General features: G+C 45.7%; 1 protein-coding gene across 2 annotated transcripts in view; it reads left to right on the top strand.

Moving 5' to 3' along the window:
* The first annotated feature begins 630 nt into the window (after positions 1 to 630).
* The window catches only part of LOC128423870 (D-threo-3-hydroxyaspartate dehydratase-like), a 28,764-nt gene continuing 13,538 nt past the window's right edge, over positions 631 to 15,856 (top strand). Inside the window, exons 1-4 of one of the 2 annotated variants that reach the window (XM_053409427.1) lie at positions 631 to 722; positions 2,536 to 2,684; positions 4,986 to 5,266; positions 8,444 to 8,621. In XM_053409427.1, the coding sequence (XP_053265402.1) occupies positions 2,536 to 2,684; positions 4,986 to 5,266; positions 8,444 to 8,621 (608 nt within the window). In that variant the 5' untranslated portion in view covers positions 631 to 722. The remainder of the gene's footprint in view (positions 723 to 2,535; positions 2,685 to 4,985; positions 5,267 to 8,443; positions 8,622 to 15,856) is intronic. The other variant, XM_053409428.1, reaches the window with a different exon arrangement.

The following is a 15,856-nucleotide window of genomic DNA, read 5'->3' as shown; positions in this document are numbered from 1 at the left end:
AAGGTGATGTCTCTGCTTTTTAAGATCCTATCTAAGTAAAGGTAAAGGTTAAAGGTAAAGGGACCCCTGACCATTAGGTCCAGTCACAGACGACTCTGGGGTTGCGGCGCTCATCTCACTTTATTGGCCGAGGGAGCCGGCGTACAGCTTCCGGGTCATGTGGCCAGCATGACTAAGCCGCTTCTGGCGAACCAGAGCAGCACACGGAAACGCCGTTTACCTTCCTGCTGGAGCGGTACCTATTTATCTACTTGCACTTTGACATGCTTTCGAACTGCTAGGTTGGCAGGAGCAGGGACTGAGCAATGGGAGCTCACCCCGTCGCAGCCTATACAAGGCTTGCAAAGTATGCATTAAACATTTCCTCATTTAAAAAAACAAAAACAAAGTTCTTTTTCTTTCTTGGGTTTTGCAAAATGTCTTTTGACCCGTGCACAGACATGCAAGCGTTAGAGCTGCTTTCTTGCATGAACTTAGGTCGGTTTTTGTGTTTTGTTTTTGGGGTGGCAAGCGGTTAATTCAATAGGAAGCAGAGATGGTTTTTGCAACCCCTTTGGCTAAGCCAATGGGGCTCCCGGCACAGCCAACACACCCCCAATGTCCCGCCCCCCTGTCATATGACCTCAGCCCTCATCAGGCACCAGCTGTCTCTGTGCTGCAAAAGTGGACTTTACTCCAACTTAAGAGCAGCTGGATCTGAGCAAAACCAACTCTGCTAAGAGGTACACTTATTCTTTCCAAATTAAGGTTTCATTCCGTTTCCTTAAGTGTCTCAAGACAGGCCGGCAGGCAAAAGGAAAACCTTCCATTTCTTGTTGCAGAAGGATAAATTTCCCTTCCCTTCCATTGAGCCTCAAATGCAAAATTGTCTGTTCCCCTGAAGCAGCCAAGAATTCCATTGTGCTGTCCGACTGTTCTCTTGGCCTCTCTCAAGATCCCTTCCTGTCCTTTGTTTTTGTTTTTAAAATATTTTTATTAACAATTTCAGCAAAACAAAAATTTCAAAATATACCATATTCATTATTTCCCCCCAGACTTCCCTCAGCTCCTCTCTCTGATTTCGTAGCACATATTATTCTCTGCATGTTATAAACTTGTACATATCCTTACATTATCTATCTATCATGTTATCAACCAATAAATTTGTGTATGTTTATTCAAAGCCTGCCAAGGAGCCCAGTTCATTTTGTTGTCTTTTTAGATAATTTGTAAAAAAAGCTCCCATTCTTCCTTAAAGTCACAGTTGTCATTGTCTCGCAATTTAGCCAGTTCTGCATAAGTCATCAATTTTTCTTGCCACTGTTCTTTCCTGCCCTTCTTCTCCTTTGCACTGGGGTTCAGAGAACAAGATCATCAGGAGAGATAAGATTTTTGCGTCTTCTCAAAGATCAGAGACACGAGATGATACACATGCATCCCTTGTCTCCCAAGGAGGAGGAGACGAGTTGGTGGGCACCCAACATAATTTTAATTATAATTTTATTATTTATACCCCGCCCACCTGGCTGGGTTGCCCAGTGGCTAATAGGCTACGTTGGGCAAAAGATTGCCACAGGTTTGCATTGATTAGATCAGTGATGGCCAAACTTGGCCCTCCAGCTGTTTTGGGACTACAATTCCCATCATCACTAGCTAACGGGACCAGCTAACAGGACCTCTGCAATGCAGAAATATGCAGCTGTCCCAAATGGGATCAAACCTGCAACCTTGTTATCAGCACAACACCCTAAGCCAGCCTTTCTCAACTTGCGGGTCCCCCGATGTTGTTGGACTACAACTCCCATCACCCAAGCAAGGCCAGAGCTCAGGGACGATGGGAGTTGTAGTCCAACAACATCTGGGGACGCACAGGTTGAAAACCGCTGCTCTAAGGTTATGCAGGCTGATTCTGCTGAACAACTCCCATCATCCCTGACCACTAGCCATGCCTGCTAGGGCCGATGGGAGTTGTAGTTCCACATCACCTGGAGGGCCAATGGTTCCCTGCTTTGGGTTTAGACCTTGCATGTCAGGAAGAAGGCAGTGCCAATGGCAGGCAGGTCAGTCATTAAACCAGGATCTGGTGATAGCTGCAACCTTGGGGTTATTGCCACCACGCTCTGATAGCACCAGCTGAGCTTTCCATTTGGGTGCTGCGCTATGGGTTAAACCACAGAGCCTAGGGCTTGCCGATCAGAAGGTCGGCGGTTCGAATCCCCGCGACGGGGTGAGCTCCCGTTGCTCAGTCCCTGCTCCTGCCAACCTAGCAGTTTGAAAGCACGTCAAAGTGCAAGTAGATAAATAGGTACCACTCCGGCGGGAAGGTAAACTGCATTTCCATGTGCTGCTCTGGTTCGCCAGAATCGGCTTAGTCCTGCTGGCCACATGACCCGGAAGCTGTACGCCGGCTCCCTCGGCCGGTAAAGCGAGATGAGCGCCGCAACCCCAGAGTCATCCGCAACTGGACCTAATGGTCAGGGGTCCCTTTACCTTTTACCTTTAAGCATCCTTTGTGCCATTCGCGTGGGTCTTCTGCCAAGTTTCTCCTCCTGACAGATGTGGACTGGGAGACCGGTGGGAGAGCTGCCAAGCCCGGCGTTCACCGTGGACCTGGACACGGCGAAGAGGAATGCCGAGAAAATGAGGGACCGCTGCAAGGCCCTGGGCGTGGTCTTGAGGCCCCACATGAAAACCCACAAAACGCTGTGAGTGGCACCATATTGGATTGTAATAATAAATTACAGGCGGGGCAAAGTGAGAGATCACATTACCATCTTGCTTGCAATTTGGCAAGTCAAAGTACAGTTGTACCTCGGTTCTCTTTTTATATATATATATAATTTTTATTAATTTCAACATACCAATTATTATACATTCCACAGAACTTCCCATCTTATACAATCTTTCTGGACTCTGATGATCCACCATTTTTATCATTTCTTCTGCATTTCTTAAATTCTATTGCCTTTAATTATCTTAACTCACAATCCACCTCTTTAGCCATTTTTGCAATAATTCAAATACCGGTAATTTACCTCACAAAACTGCTTGCAAACCTACAAATGTAATCTGGTCATCACAATTACTTTTCAAATAGTACATAAATTTACACCAGTCTTCTGTGAATCTCTGGTCCCGCAGGTTTCGAATTCTGCCGGTTAGTTTATCCATAGTCCATCAATTTCATCCTCCATTCTTCTTTTGTCAGTAATTCTACTTGCTTCCATTTTTGTGGTACCTTGGTTCTCAAACACCTTGGTACTCAAACAACTTGGAACACAAACACCGCAAACCCGGAAGTATGTGTTCCGGTTTGCGAACTTTTTTTGGAAGTGTTACGCTTTGAGTGTTACGCTTCCGATTTGGGTGTCACGCTTCCATTTTGAGTGTTATGCTGAGGTCTGCCTGATTTTGCTATGTATTTTGTGTTTTTGTGGCTCTTTTTCGTTTTGTTTTTGTGATTGTGTGGAACCCAGTTCAGCTACTGATTGATTGATTGATTGATTGATTGTGTGGCTGCAGTACATTGCTTATTGCTTTCATTTTATGGATCAATGGTCTCGTTAGATTGTAAAATCCATGTTAAATTTCTGTTTTAGGGGTTGTTTTTAAAAATCTGGAACGGATTAATCCGTTTCGCATTACAGCACGCCTTGGTTTCGGAACGCTTTGGTTTTGGAACGGACTTCTGGAATGAATTAAGCTTGAGAACCAACGCACCACTGTAAATCGAATTCTGAATCCTGAAAAAGGAACCGGATATCGAAATCCCGCACCTACGGCTTGAAATCTGCTCCAAACTTTGCAAAGCTTTCCCCTCAGTCTTCACATATTACCCTATAATTTGTTTATAATCATCCTTTTATAGCCCAAAGGCCATCGCCACCCTGCCCCTTGCTTTTTTGCAGGAATTTTGTATATTGAGCTCACCAGATCTGTTCCACATTTTGCTAATCTGCTGGGAGACTGAGCAGTCTGTGGATTCCTTGTCTGGGTTTCCCGAACTGACTCGGTAATTGGTCTCTCGTGTAGGAGAAAGGATAGGTTCCACATTGTGTTGCCGCCTGAGAAGGAAGTTCCCAAGGATTTATTGCATTTCTATCCTTTTATCCAATCTATTAAGTCTCCTTTTTCAATATCCTTTATCAAATTATATTACACGTGCTAATCCAATCCTACTAACGTTTTTGAATGTTTGCAAAGCCCCTTCATATATTCTGTAAAGTTAATCCATTCATTTCTAAAAAAAATTGTCTTCTTGGTGTCTAATCTTCCCGGTCAATTTCGACAAAGAAAAGCCTTTCTGGTTTTGCAGATCCAGTTTATGCACTTTGGCCGTGGTGTATCGTGGGTTGCCTGGGCCCGGGGCTGCTTGGGAGTGTGTGTGGAGTATGCATAGAAAGCGTAGAAGGGAAGTCACTGATATCTTAAGGATGTAAAAATGAGTACAGTGGTACCTTGGTTCTCAAACTTAATCCGTTTTGGAAGTCCGTTCCAAAACCAAAGCATTCCAAAACCAAGGCGTGGTTTCCCATAGAAAGTAATGCAAAACGGATTAATCCATTCCAGACTTTTAAAAACAACCCCTAAAACAGCAATTTCACATGAATTTTACTCTCTAACAAGACCATTGATCCATAAAATGAAAGCAATAAACAATGTACTGCAGTCACACAATCAATCCATCAGTAGCTGAACTGGGCTCCACACAGTCACAAAACAAAACGAAAAAGAGCCACAAAAACAGAAACGCAAAATAATGAGGAAAAACAGACAGACATCAGCGTAACACTCAAAACTGAAGTGTAAGACTCAAAACGGAGCACGTTCGACTTCCGAAAAACGTTCGCAAACCGGAACACTTACTTCCGGGTTTGCAGTATTTGGGTTCCATGTTGTTTTAGTACCAAGGCGTTTGAGAACCAAGGTACCACCGTACTTTAAATTGTGAATATTATAGGGAGAAATGAATATATATAATAATCGTAATTGCGTTCTTCCCTCAGGGAGGGTGGAAGTCTCATGACCGGAGGCACCCTGAGGAAGATTGTGGTGTCCACATTGGCCGAGGGCCGATTCTTCGCCGATGGCGGCTTTGACGACATCCTCTACGCCTACCCTCTGCCTTTTGACAAGGTGGAAGAGTGTGCAGCCTTGGCCGAGAGGCTGGATGCCTTCCATGTCCTCGTGGACAGCCACGCGGCGCTCTCCCTCCTGAAGAAGAGGCCCTTGCGCCACGGGAAACGTTGGAAAGTGTGGCTGAAGATCGACTGCGAAAACCACCGAGGTACCGTGGGCTCTTGCCGGGGACAGGCCAGCACCCGCTCTGCCAGAGTGGCTGGTGCAGGGTATCTCATTTGGGGGGGCGGAACTTAATACTAGGGACACAGGTGGCGCTGTGGGTTAAACCACAGAGCCTAGGATTTGCCGATCAGAAGGTCGGCGGTTCGAATCCCCGCGACGGGGTGAGCTCCCGTTGCTCAGTCCCTGCTCCTGCCAACCTAGCAGTTCGAAAGCACGTCAAAGTGCAAGTAGATAAATAGGTACCGCTCCGGCGGGAAGGTAAACGGCGTTTCCGTGCGCTGCTCTGGTTCGCCAGAAGCGGCTTAGTCATGCTGGCCACATGACCCGGAAGCTGCACGCCGGCTCCCTCGGCCAGTAAAGCGAGATGAGTGCCGCAACCCCAGAGTCGGCCACGATTGGACCTAATGGTCAGGGGTCCCTTTACCTTTAACTTAATACTACAAGCTTTCGGCCAACTTTTAGCTGTCGGAAAGATGGCTTCACATTTGACTCTAGAATACTTTGGTATATAGAGGAGTTCATGGTTGATTCAATGTCTGCAAGGTTCCCAGGTCCTGGGGCTGCAAAACAAGCCCAAATCATCACCTCTCCACTACAGGCCACAACTGAGGTTGAATCCTGACAAGACAGAAGTACTGTTTTGGGGGGACAGGGAGCGGGTTGGTGTGGGGGATTCCCTGGTCTTGAATGGGGTAACTGTGCCCCTGAACTGTGCCCCAGGTGCGCAGCCTGGGAGTCATTTTGGACTCACACCTGTCCATGGAGGCGCAGGTTAACTCTGTGTCCAGGGCAGCTGTCTACCAGCTCCACCTGGTACGCAGGCTAAGACCCTACCTGCCCGCGAACTGTCTCGCCAGAGTGGTGCATGCTCTAGTTATCTCACGCTTGGACTACTGCAACGCGCTCTACGTGGGGCTACCTTTGAAGGTGACCCGGAAACTGCAATTAATCCAGAATGCGGCAGCTAGACTGGTGACTGGGGGCGGCCGCCGGGACCACATAACACCGGTTCTGAGAGATCTGCATTGGCTCCCAGTACGTTTCCGAGCACAATTCAAAGTGTTGGTGCTGACCTTTAAAGCCCTAAACGGCCTCGGTCCTGTATACCTGAAGGAGCGTCTCCACCCCCATCGTTCAGCCCGGACACTGAGATCCAGCGCCGAGGGCCTTCTGGCGGTTCCCTCATTGCGAGAAGTGAGGCTACAGGGAACCAGACAGAGGGCCTTCTCGGTAGTGGCGCCCGCCCTGTGGAACGCCCTCCCATCAGATGTCAAAGAGATAAATAATTACCTGACATTCAGAAGACATCTGAAGGCAGCCCTGTTCAGGGAAGTTTTTAATATGTAACGCTGTACTGTTTTTAACACTGATTGGGAGCCGCCCAGAATGGCTGGGGAAACTCAGCCAGATGGGCGGGGTATAAATAATAAATTATTATTATTATTATTACTGTGCTTGTGCTAATATGCTGTGTTTGGTTTTTGCTAAACGTGGCGCTGTGCATTATGGCCAAACATATTCACTTTGGTCTCGTCGGTCCAAATACATCTGCCTGGTGTTTTCACATGAGTAGAATGTGTCCTTTTATTTAAAATGCATCTCTGGGTTATTTGTGGGGCATAGGAATTCATTCATTATTATTTTTTTCAAAATATAGTCCGGCCCCCACAAGGTCTGAGGGACAGTGGACCGGCCCCCTGCTGGAAAACTTTGCAGGAGTTTCTTAATCTCAGGGTTGTGTGGTTTTGAGCCCCATGTTGGGCGAAACATCCTTGCATTGCTGGGGAAAGGGACTAGATGATTCTCCCTTCCACCTCTATGATTCTATGGACTCCCCGTGCAAGGCGGAGCCTGGGGGTTTGGGGCGGGGCTTGGAGACAAGGGGCGGAGCCACAGCTTCCTCCTCATTGCTGCTGCTTGTGGAACTCAGCTGGGAGGAGGATGGAAGCAAAACGGGACGATTTGCCTCCAGTGGCCATTGGCCGCAACTCCTGCAATCTTTGGCTCTGTGGTGCCCCCTTGTGGTTGTTGTTGTGTTTAGTTGTTGTTGTGGTTTAGTCGTGTCCGACTCTTCGTGACCCCCTGGACCAGAGCACGCCAGGCACTCCTGTCTTCCACTGCCTCCCTCAGTTTGGTCAAACTCATGCTGGTAGCTTCCAGAACACTGTCCCACCATCTCGTCCTCTGTCGTCCCCTTCTCCTTGTGCCCTCCATCTTTCCCAACATCAGAGTCTTTTCCAGGGAGTCTTCTCTTCTCATGAGGTGGCCAAAGTATTGGAGCCTCAGCTTCAGCATCTGTCCTTCCAGTGAGCACTCAGGGCTGATTTCCTTCAGAATGGAGAGGTTTGATCTTCTTGCAGTCCATGGGACTCTCAAGAGTCTCCTCCAGCACCATAATTCAAAAGCATCCATTCTTCGGCGATCAGCCTTCTTTATGGTCCAGCTCTCACTTCCATACATCACTACTGGGAAAACTATAGCTTTAACTATACGGACCTTTGTTGGCAAGGTGATGCCTCTGCTTTTTAAGATGCTGTCTAGGTTTGTCATCGCTTTTCTCCCAAGAAGCAGGCGTCTTTCAATTTCGTGGCTGCTGTCACCATCTGCAGTGATCATGGAACCCAAGAAAGTAAAATCTCTTACTGCCTCCATTTCTTCCCCTTCTATTTGCCAGGAGGTGATGGGACCAGTGGCCATGATCTTCGTTTTTTTGATGTTGAGCTTTGGACCATATTTTGCGCTCTCCTCTTTCACCCTCAATAAAAGGTTCTTTAATTCCTCCTCACTTTCTGCCATCAAGGTTGTGTCATCTGCATATCTGAGGTTGTTGATATTTCTTCCGGCAATCTTAATTCCAGCTTGGGATTCATCCAGCCCAGCCTTTCACATGATGAATTCTGCATATAATAAGCAGGGAGACAATATACAGCCTTGTATATTTCCCAATTTTGAACCAATCAGTTGTTCCATATCCAGTTCTAACTGTAGCTTCTTGTCCCATATAGAGATTTCTCAGGAGACAGATGAGGTGATCAGGCACTCCCATTTCTTTAAGAACTTGCCATATTTTGCTTTCCACCCTATCAAGTCCCAATGGGCACCAGCCAGAAAACTTGTGTGCCTTACCTCTCCCAACTCTTTTTCTCCGCTTTAATTCCAGCCGGCCTGAGGCATTCGGACCCTGCTGCCCTCAAGCTCGCCAAGGCCATCGCAGAAGGGGCCACCGAACTGGCAGGGATATACGCACACTGCGGCAATTCCTATAGCTGCCACGGAGCGTCCGAAATCCAGGCTGTGGCTCGCACCACCACTGCGCTGACCCTGAAGTTCATGGACCAGTGAGTGCTTTTAAGCCTTCATTCGTTTGCAGCATATATTTATTTATTTGCAGCTTTAAATATCCCACCTTTTCCCCTCCAAGGAGCTCAAAGCGACGTACACTGTTTATTTAGTCCCCACAACAAGCCTGTGAGGTAGGTCAAACTGAGACGCAACGGCTGGCTTAATCATAATAATAATAATAATAATAATAATAATAATAATAATAATACAGTCTTACCTCAGGTTTAATGTGCTTCGGGTTGAGCGCGTTCGAGTTGCGCTCCGCGGCAACCTGGAAGTAACGGAGCGCGTTACTTCCGGGTCTCGCCGCTCGCGCATGCGCAGACGCTCAAGATGACGTCACACGCATGTGCGGAAGTAGCAAAACGTGACCCGCGCAGACGCGCCGTCACAGCTTACGTTGCGTTCAGGATGCGAACGGGGCTCCGGAAGGGATCCCGTTCACATCCCGAGGTACCACTGTAATAATAATAATTTATTATTTATACCCCGCCCATCTGGCTGGGTCTCCCCAGCCACCCTGGGCGGCTTCCAACAAAGTATTAAAATACAGTGGTCTGTTCAACATTAAAAGCTTCCCTAAACAGGGCTGCCTTCAGATGTCTTCTAAAAGTCTGGTAGTTGTTCTTCTCTTTGACATCTGGTGGGAGGGCGTTCCACAGGGCGGGCGCCACCACCGAGAAGGCCCTCTGCCTGGTTCCCTGCAACCTCACTTCTTGCAGTGAGGGAACCGCCAGAAGGCCCTCAGCGTTGGACCTCAGTGTCTGGGCTGGATGATGGGGGTGGAGACGCTCCTTCAGGTATACAGGACTGAGGCCATTTAGGGCTTTAAAGGTCAGCACCAACACTTTGAATTGTGCTCAGAAACATACTGGGAGCCAGTGTAGGTCTTTCAAGACTGGTGTTATGCTGTCTCGGCGGCCGCTCCCAGTCACCAGTCTGGGTGCCACATTCTGGATTAGTTGTAGTTTCCGGCTCACCTTCAAAGGTAGCCCCACGTAGAGCGCATTGCAGTATCTCTCGCTTGGATTACCAAGGTTGCCCAGTGAGCTTCAGCACTGGAAGAGGATTCAAACCCAAGTCTGATACACTTCCGCCACTCTGGCTTTGAGCCACTAGGAGCTGCCGTGGCTGAGTTGGGCCCAAACTCCGTCTTGCCCTAGTTTCGCAGAGCAAGGGGGAGCAGCTGGCCAGATCTGGAGCAGGCAAACAATGGAGCCCAGGATCCGGTCCAATACAGGCCAGCAGGCATGACAAGGCAGCAGGATCCTGTCATCCTATAGAATCATAGAACTGTACAGTTAGCAATCCCAACCTTACGATTCCACATGTTAACGCTCTTTGATTGCATTCTTTAACACAAGTGTGCAACTACAAATAGCTCAGTAGAGCATGAGGCTCTTAATCTCAGGGTCACGGATTCGAACCCGTGTTGGGCAAGGAGATTCCTGCATTGCAGGGGGTTGGACTACATGACCTTCAGGATCCCCGTAGAATTCTGTGTACAGTATTTTTATTTTTTAAAAAAGAGGTGCATTTTGTGTGCTTTCTCCCATGTGGCCACTAGGGGGCAGTGGGCTGTCATTATCAAAAGTCCCTTATGGTCCATAGCAGAAACAACTAAGTCTGTTTTGGTTTTCATTACGTATTTTGTGTTTTTTTATATTGCATTTTATGCTGTCGACCGCTCTGAGATCTGCAGGTATAGGTTGGTATGCAAATTTAACAAATAATAATAATACAGCTTAACAAATAACATTGTTTCCGTGCAATATTCATGTAGCATTTTGACTCCCCATTCTTAACTTCCATGATGTTCAAATCCTTTATCTTAAACGTAATACTTATTAACATATATCCTACATTACATTCCCTTATCCTCTTTCGCCGGAACGTCTTCCAATGTTCTCTCCCTCTCTCTCTCCCTCTCTTTGCGAGGGTATGAGAAAGTTTCCTGTTTTATTGGGGCAAATTCCTCTCAGATGTTTCCGTGGAGGTTCAGATTAGTTGCAGGCAGGAAGTGGAACACAGTTTTAGGGCAGGAGGAGGGATGGCGGAGGGATGCACCTCCTTCTCCAGCCTAAGTTCAGAGCCTTTGATGTGAGCTTTGATGTGATAGGAACTCAGAGCAATCAAGTGGGACAGCGTACCCTCCAACATTTCTCCGGTGAAAACAGGGACGTCCCGTTCCAAAACGATAATTTTTGCTGTTTATACCCCACACATCTTACTGGGTTGCCCCAGCCGCTCTGGGCAGCTTCCAACATATATAAAAGACACAATAAAACATTAAACGTTTAAAAAAACCCCATACAGGATTGCCTTCAGATGGCTCAGGGGTCGGATGACTCCATACCCTCCAACTTTTCTCCAGTGAAAATAGGGATGTCCAAAGGAAAAGTGGACGCGGGTGTGGCGCTGTGGGTTAAACCACAGAGCCTAGGACTTGCCGATCAGAAGGTCGGTGGTTCGAATCCCTGCGACGGGGTGAGCTCTGCGGGAAGGTAAACGGCGTTTCCATGTGCTGCTCTGGTTCGCCAGAAGCGGCTTAGTCATGCTGGCCACATGACCCAGAAGCTGTACGCCGGCTCCCTCGGCCAATAAAGCGAGATGAGCGCCGCAACCCCAGAGTCGTCCGCGACTGGACCCAATGGTCAGGGGTCTCTTTACCTTTAAGGAAAAGTGCCTGTTGTCTTTGTCCATGGAGTTTTATTGGCAGGGATACTGGAGGTGGCTTGCCGGTTCCTGCTCCAGGTGGATCACGTTTAGTCAAAACTCTCCACTATGACCTGTCCATCTTGGGTGGCCCTGCATGGCATTGCTCATAGCTTCTCTGAGTTGTTCAAGCCCCTTTGCCACAACAAGGCAGCTATCCATGAAGGAGTCACGAAATTAAAAGACGCCTGCTTCTTGGGAGAAAAGCAATGACAAACCTAGACAGCAGCTTAAAAAGCAGAGACATCACCTTGCCAACAAAAGTCCGTAGAGTTCAAGCTATGGTTTTCCCAGTAGTGATGTATGGAAGTGAGAGCTGGACCATGAAGAAGGCTGATCGCTGAAGAATGGATGCTTTTGAGTTCTGGTGCTGGAGGAGACTCTTGAGAGTCCCATGGACTGCAAGAAGATCAAACCTCTCCATTCTGAAGGAAATCAGCCCTGAGTGCTCACTGGAAGGACAGATCCTGAAGCTGAGGCTCCAATACTTTGGCCACCTCATGAGAAGAGAAGACTCCCTGGAAAAGACCCTGATGTTGGGAAAGATGGAGGGCACAAGGAGAAGGGGACGACAGAGGACGAGATGGTGGGACAGTGTTCTCGAAGCGAGTCCCACTGGTTAATCCTTTTTTATATATATAAAAATTTTGTTAGTTTTTTAACATATCATTTTCAACAGTAATTAAACATACTTTTACATCTTATTCAAATTTTTTTGACTTCCATCAATCCTGTCTGAAAATTTGCCAATCTAATCTCTTCATATGCATTTCTTATCTTCCCTATTACATTTCAAACTCATAACCAATATCTCTATCTTTTTCTGCTTTGTAACACATCGTATATTTCTCCTTACAAAACTTCTTGCGTAATTTGTCGATTATAGTTGCTCTTCAGATAGTTCATATACTTCTTCCAATCTTCTGTCAATCTCTGGTCCCGCGGGTTTTGAATCCTTCCTGTCACTTGAAAGTACCAAACAGGCCTAGGATTAAATTAGGATTTATCTAGATAAATGGGATTTAGAACACTAAGAAAAGTGAAGAAATTTGATTATAACTGGAATATTGTTGTTAATGATATTGGAAGGCTGTTACATTTAGATATAAGGAAATTCAGTAGTGAGGGACTAGAGGAAGTCAAGTAACATGTTTATAAATTTGGATTTTTAAATAATTAAGTTTGTTTGTATTGTTTATTGGTTGTTGTTTTTTAAAAGATGTATTTTCTTTTTGGTTTCTTGTTATGATTTGTTTTTTCGGTTGTGCAACGTTTGTTGCATTATGTGTTATAATTGTAGGGAACTTAATAAAAATTATTGGGAAGATTGAATCCTTCCTGTCATTTTGTCCAATTCTCCATAGTCCATTAATTTCGTCTGCCATTCTACTTTCATCAGAATTTCTTCTTGCTTCCATTTCTGGGCTAACAATACTCTTGCCACTGTTGTTCGCCGTCAGAAAGTTCTTCCTGGTATATAGTCAGAATCTGCTTCCTTGTAACTTGAAGCCATGGGTTCGAGTCCCACCCTCCAGGTTAATCCTTTTTTTTTTACCATAATATTTATTAATTTTCAATAGACATAACAAAAAAAGAGAATATGCAACTACACAACAACAGCAACTCAATAAAAAAAGTGAAAAATAAGAAAAAAGAATAACAAACTTAACATACCTAAACAGAAAAAAAGAAACTCAACCGATTAATTAAAATCCATTTTCATAAACATTTTAGTTGACTTCATCTAATCTCCTCCATCTGAATTTCCTCTTAATTTGAATGTAGCAGTTTCCAATATCATCATTTCATAAAACAATAATATTACAGTCATATTCCAATTTCTTTACCTTTCTTATAGTACATTTTCTTATTTATACATTTAAGTCTAATTTAGTCCTAAGCCTGATTGGTTCTTTCAAGTGGTTACATATCTTTAATATTAGAATACTTATTCAAATAGTCCTTTCACTGCCCTACGCTTGCCTCGCATCCTGTGAGATCCTGAGTAGTTTTATTGGTAGCTTATGGGTCAGAGGACTCCTGCATACAAACCAATTGCCCTTGATGTTAAAAAGGCCATAAATGCAGCTCTCTGGCTTGCTTTTATGAGGCACCCGGCTAATATTATGCTGTGCCCCTCCTTCTCCTCCTCCCTTAGTTTCAGGTGAGGGCCTTTGAATTCAGGTGAGGGCCTTTGAATCTACCTCTTCAAAGGCCCCCGGGAAAGTTGTGGCTGATGTTTGCCAACACAACTTGCAAACACACCCACACAAAGCCAGATCGTGGTTCACACCCTGGAGGGAATGGCTGGGGAGGTTTAGTGCCTGGCTGTGAATGTGGAGAGGGTGGAGTAATTTTTTGCATTGGGGTAAGCATACCCTCCGACATTACAATGATATACACTGAAATTCAGCCAGGGGGATTTGAGGAAGTCACTGAATAATTCCAGTTACAGAAAGGTAGCCGTGTTGGTCTGCCATAGTCAAAACAAAAAGAAGTGTGCATGCACACGAAAGCTCATACCAAGAACTAACTTAGTTGGTCTTTAAGGTGCTACTGGAAAGAAATTTTTTTTTTGTTTTCACTGAATAATGTTACTAAGATTGGATTAAGTATAATTAAGATGTATGTATGTATGTTTAAATTTTTTGGGAAATCAATAAAAAAATTGAAAAAAGAAAAATGGCTTTCTTTTATCCGTTCTGAATCTTCCAATATTCACCTTCGTTGAGGACTGGATTCTTGGTTTGCGCAAAAGCTGGCATTCTGTGCCGGGTCTCATATATTCAGAAACCATCTTCCTGGGAATTCAAGAGTATCATCTCCCTGCCTTACAAGCCTTTTCCCACCAGGCCTGGGCAGGCAGGGCGTGGACTGACTCCAGCTACAAAAGCTGAGACTGTTGAACAGACTCTTGGGCTGCGGTTATATTTGGAGGGTTCTTGTTGCGGGCTTTTTTGTATCTTTTTTGTTCTAGCTCTTGTTGTGATCTGTGTGGAAATGGTTCCGTTTGGTTGTGCAATTTTTTAAAAAAATGTTTTATTCAGCTCATATGGTGGAGAATGATACTTTTCATTTTGGGGTTGTGGGTTCAAGTCTCATCCTGGGCAAAAGATTCCTGCATTGTAGGGGTTGGACTAGATGACTGGGGGGTCTCTTCCAACTCTGCAATTCCATGACTACTTTTGTAATTATGGGCTTTTTCCATGTCGTAAGCCGCCTTGATCACGGTCTGAACTGAGGAAAGGCCAGGATACAAATAAAAAATTATGTTTGCATGCATGCCTATTGCTCACGATTCTATCCAATTCTGCAGAGTGTTTGAGGACTGGGACATTTGCAGGGAAACCAAAATGCTTGTCAACAAACTATTGTGCTACCAACAATTACTGTGTGCTTGTGAAACATGGACCACTTATAAACACCATCTCCAACTCCTTGAAAGATTCCATCAACGGTGTCTCCAAAAAATTTTACACATCACTTGGGAAGACAGGCAAACTATTACCAGTGTACGGGAAGAAGCAAAGATCACCCATGTCAAAGCGATGATTCTTCAACATCAACTTCGTTGGACTGGCCATGTTGTGCGGGTGCCTGATGATCATCTTCCAAAGCAACTATTCTACTTGCATTGAAAATGGAAAGCGTAATGCTGGTGGTCAACAAAAGAGGTTTAAAGACTGTCTCAAGGCAAATCTTTAAAATAGTAGTATAAACACTGACAACTGGGAAACACGGGCCTGTGAGCGCTCCAGTTGGAGAACAGCCTTTACCAAAGGTGTCCTGGGCTTTGAAGACACTCGAACTCAGGACGCAAGGGAGAAACGTGCTAAGAGGAAGGCACGCTTGGCAAATCCACACCGTGATCAACTCCCGCCCGGAAACCAATGTCTCCACTGTGGAAGGACATGTGGGTCCAGAATTGGCCTCCACAGTCACTTACGGACTCATTGTTAAAACCGTCCTTCCATAAGATTATGGAAGACAATCTTACTGGACTACGAGCTATCCCCTAAACTTCTTAGTTTATGGAGTGCTCCAAGACCATTAGTTTTTGGAGCTGAGGTATTATTAATTATTTCCCCCCTTTATCTTACTCAGGACCTTGATTTCCCATACAATGAACGTGGCACAAAATACTGGTATTCAAAAAGACCTTTATTTAAAAAACATAAATTAGAAAGGCATTTATTTATTCATTTAGAAAACTGAAGCTGGCTGGCTTAAGTCCTGTGGTTGGGCAACTGTCCCTGGAAAATAGGAGCACTTGGAGGGTTTGCTTTCACTGTGGGGTCCTTTTACATTACATTCCCTCTGAATTCATGCCCTTATCTCCAGCCACCAATAAGTGTTGGGGTGACAAAAGCAGTTGTGATTTCTTTCTATTTTCTTGGCCTCTACGTAGGTAAGATGAGCCCAAGAGCCCAGAGGGCGCAAATGTTGGCAACTCGTTTCTGTGCCCCCGGATGGCCCTGCCTGCCCCCAAACTCCAGGGGCTGCTCCCCCCCTCCAG

This window comes from Podarcis raffonei, chromosome 12 (assembly GCF_027172205.1).
Source record: "Podarcis raffonei isolate rPodRaf1 chromosome 12, rPodRaf1.pri, whole genome shotgun sequence".
Taxonomy (NCBI): domain Eukaryota; kingdom Metazoa; phylum Chordata; class Lepidosauria; order Squamata; family Lacertidae; genus Podarcis; species Podarcis raffonei.
This window is presented reverse-complemented; position numbering and strand designations above follow the sequence as displayed.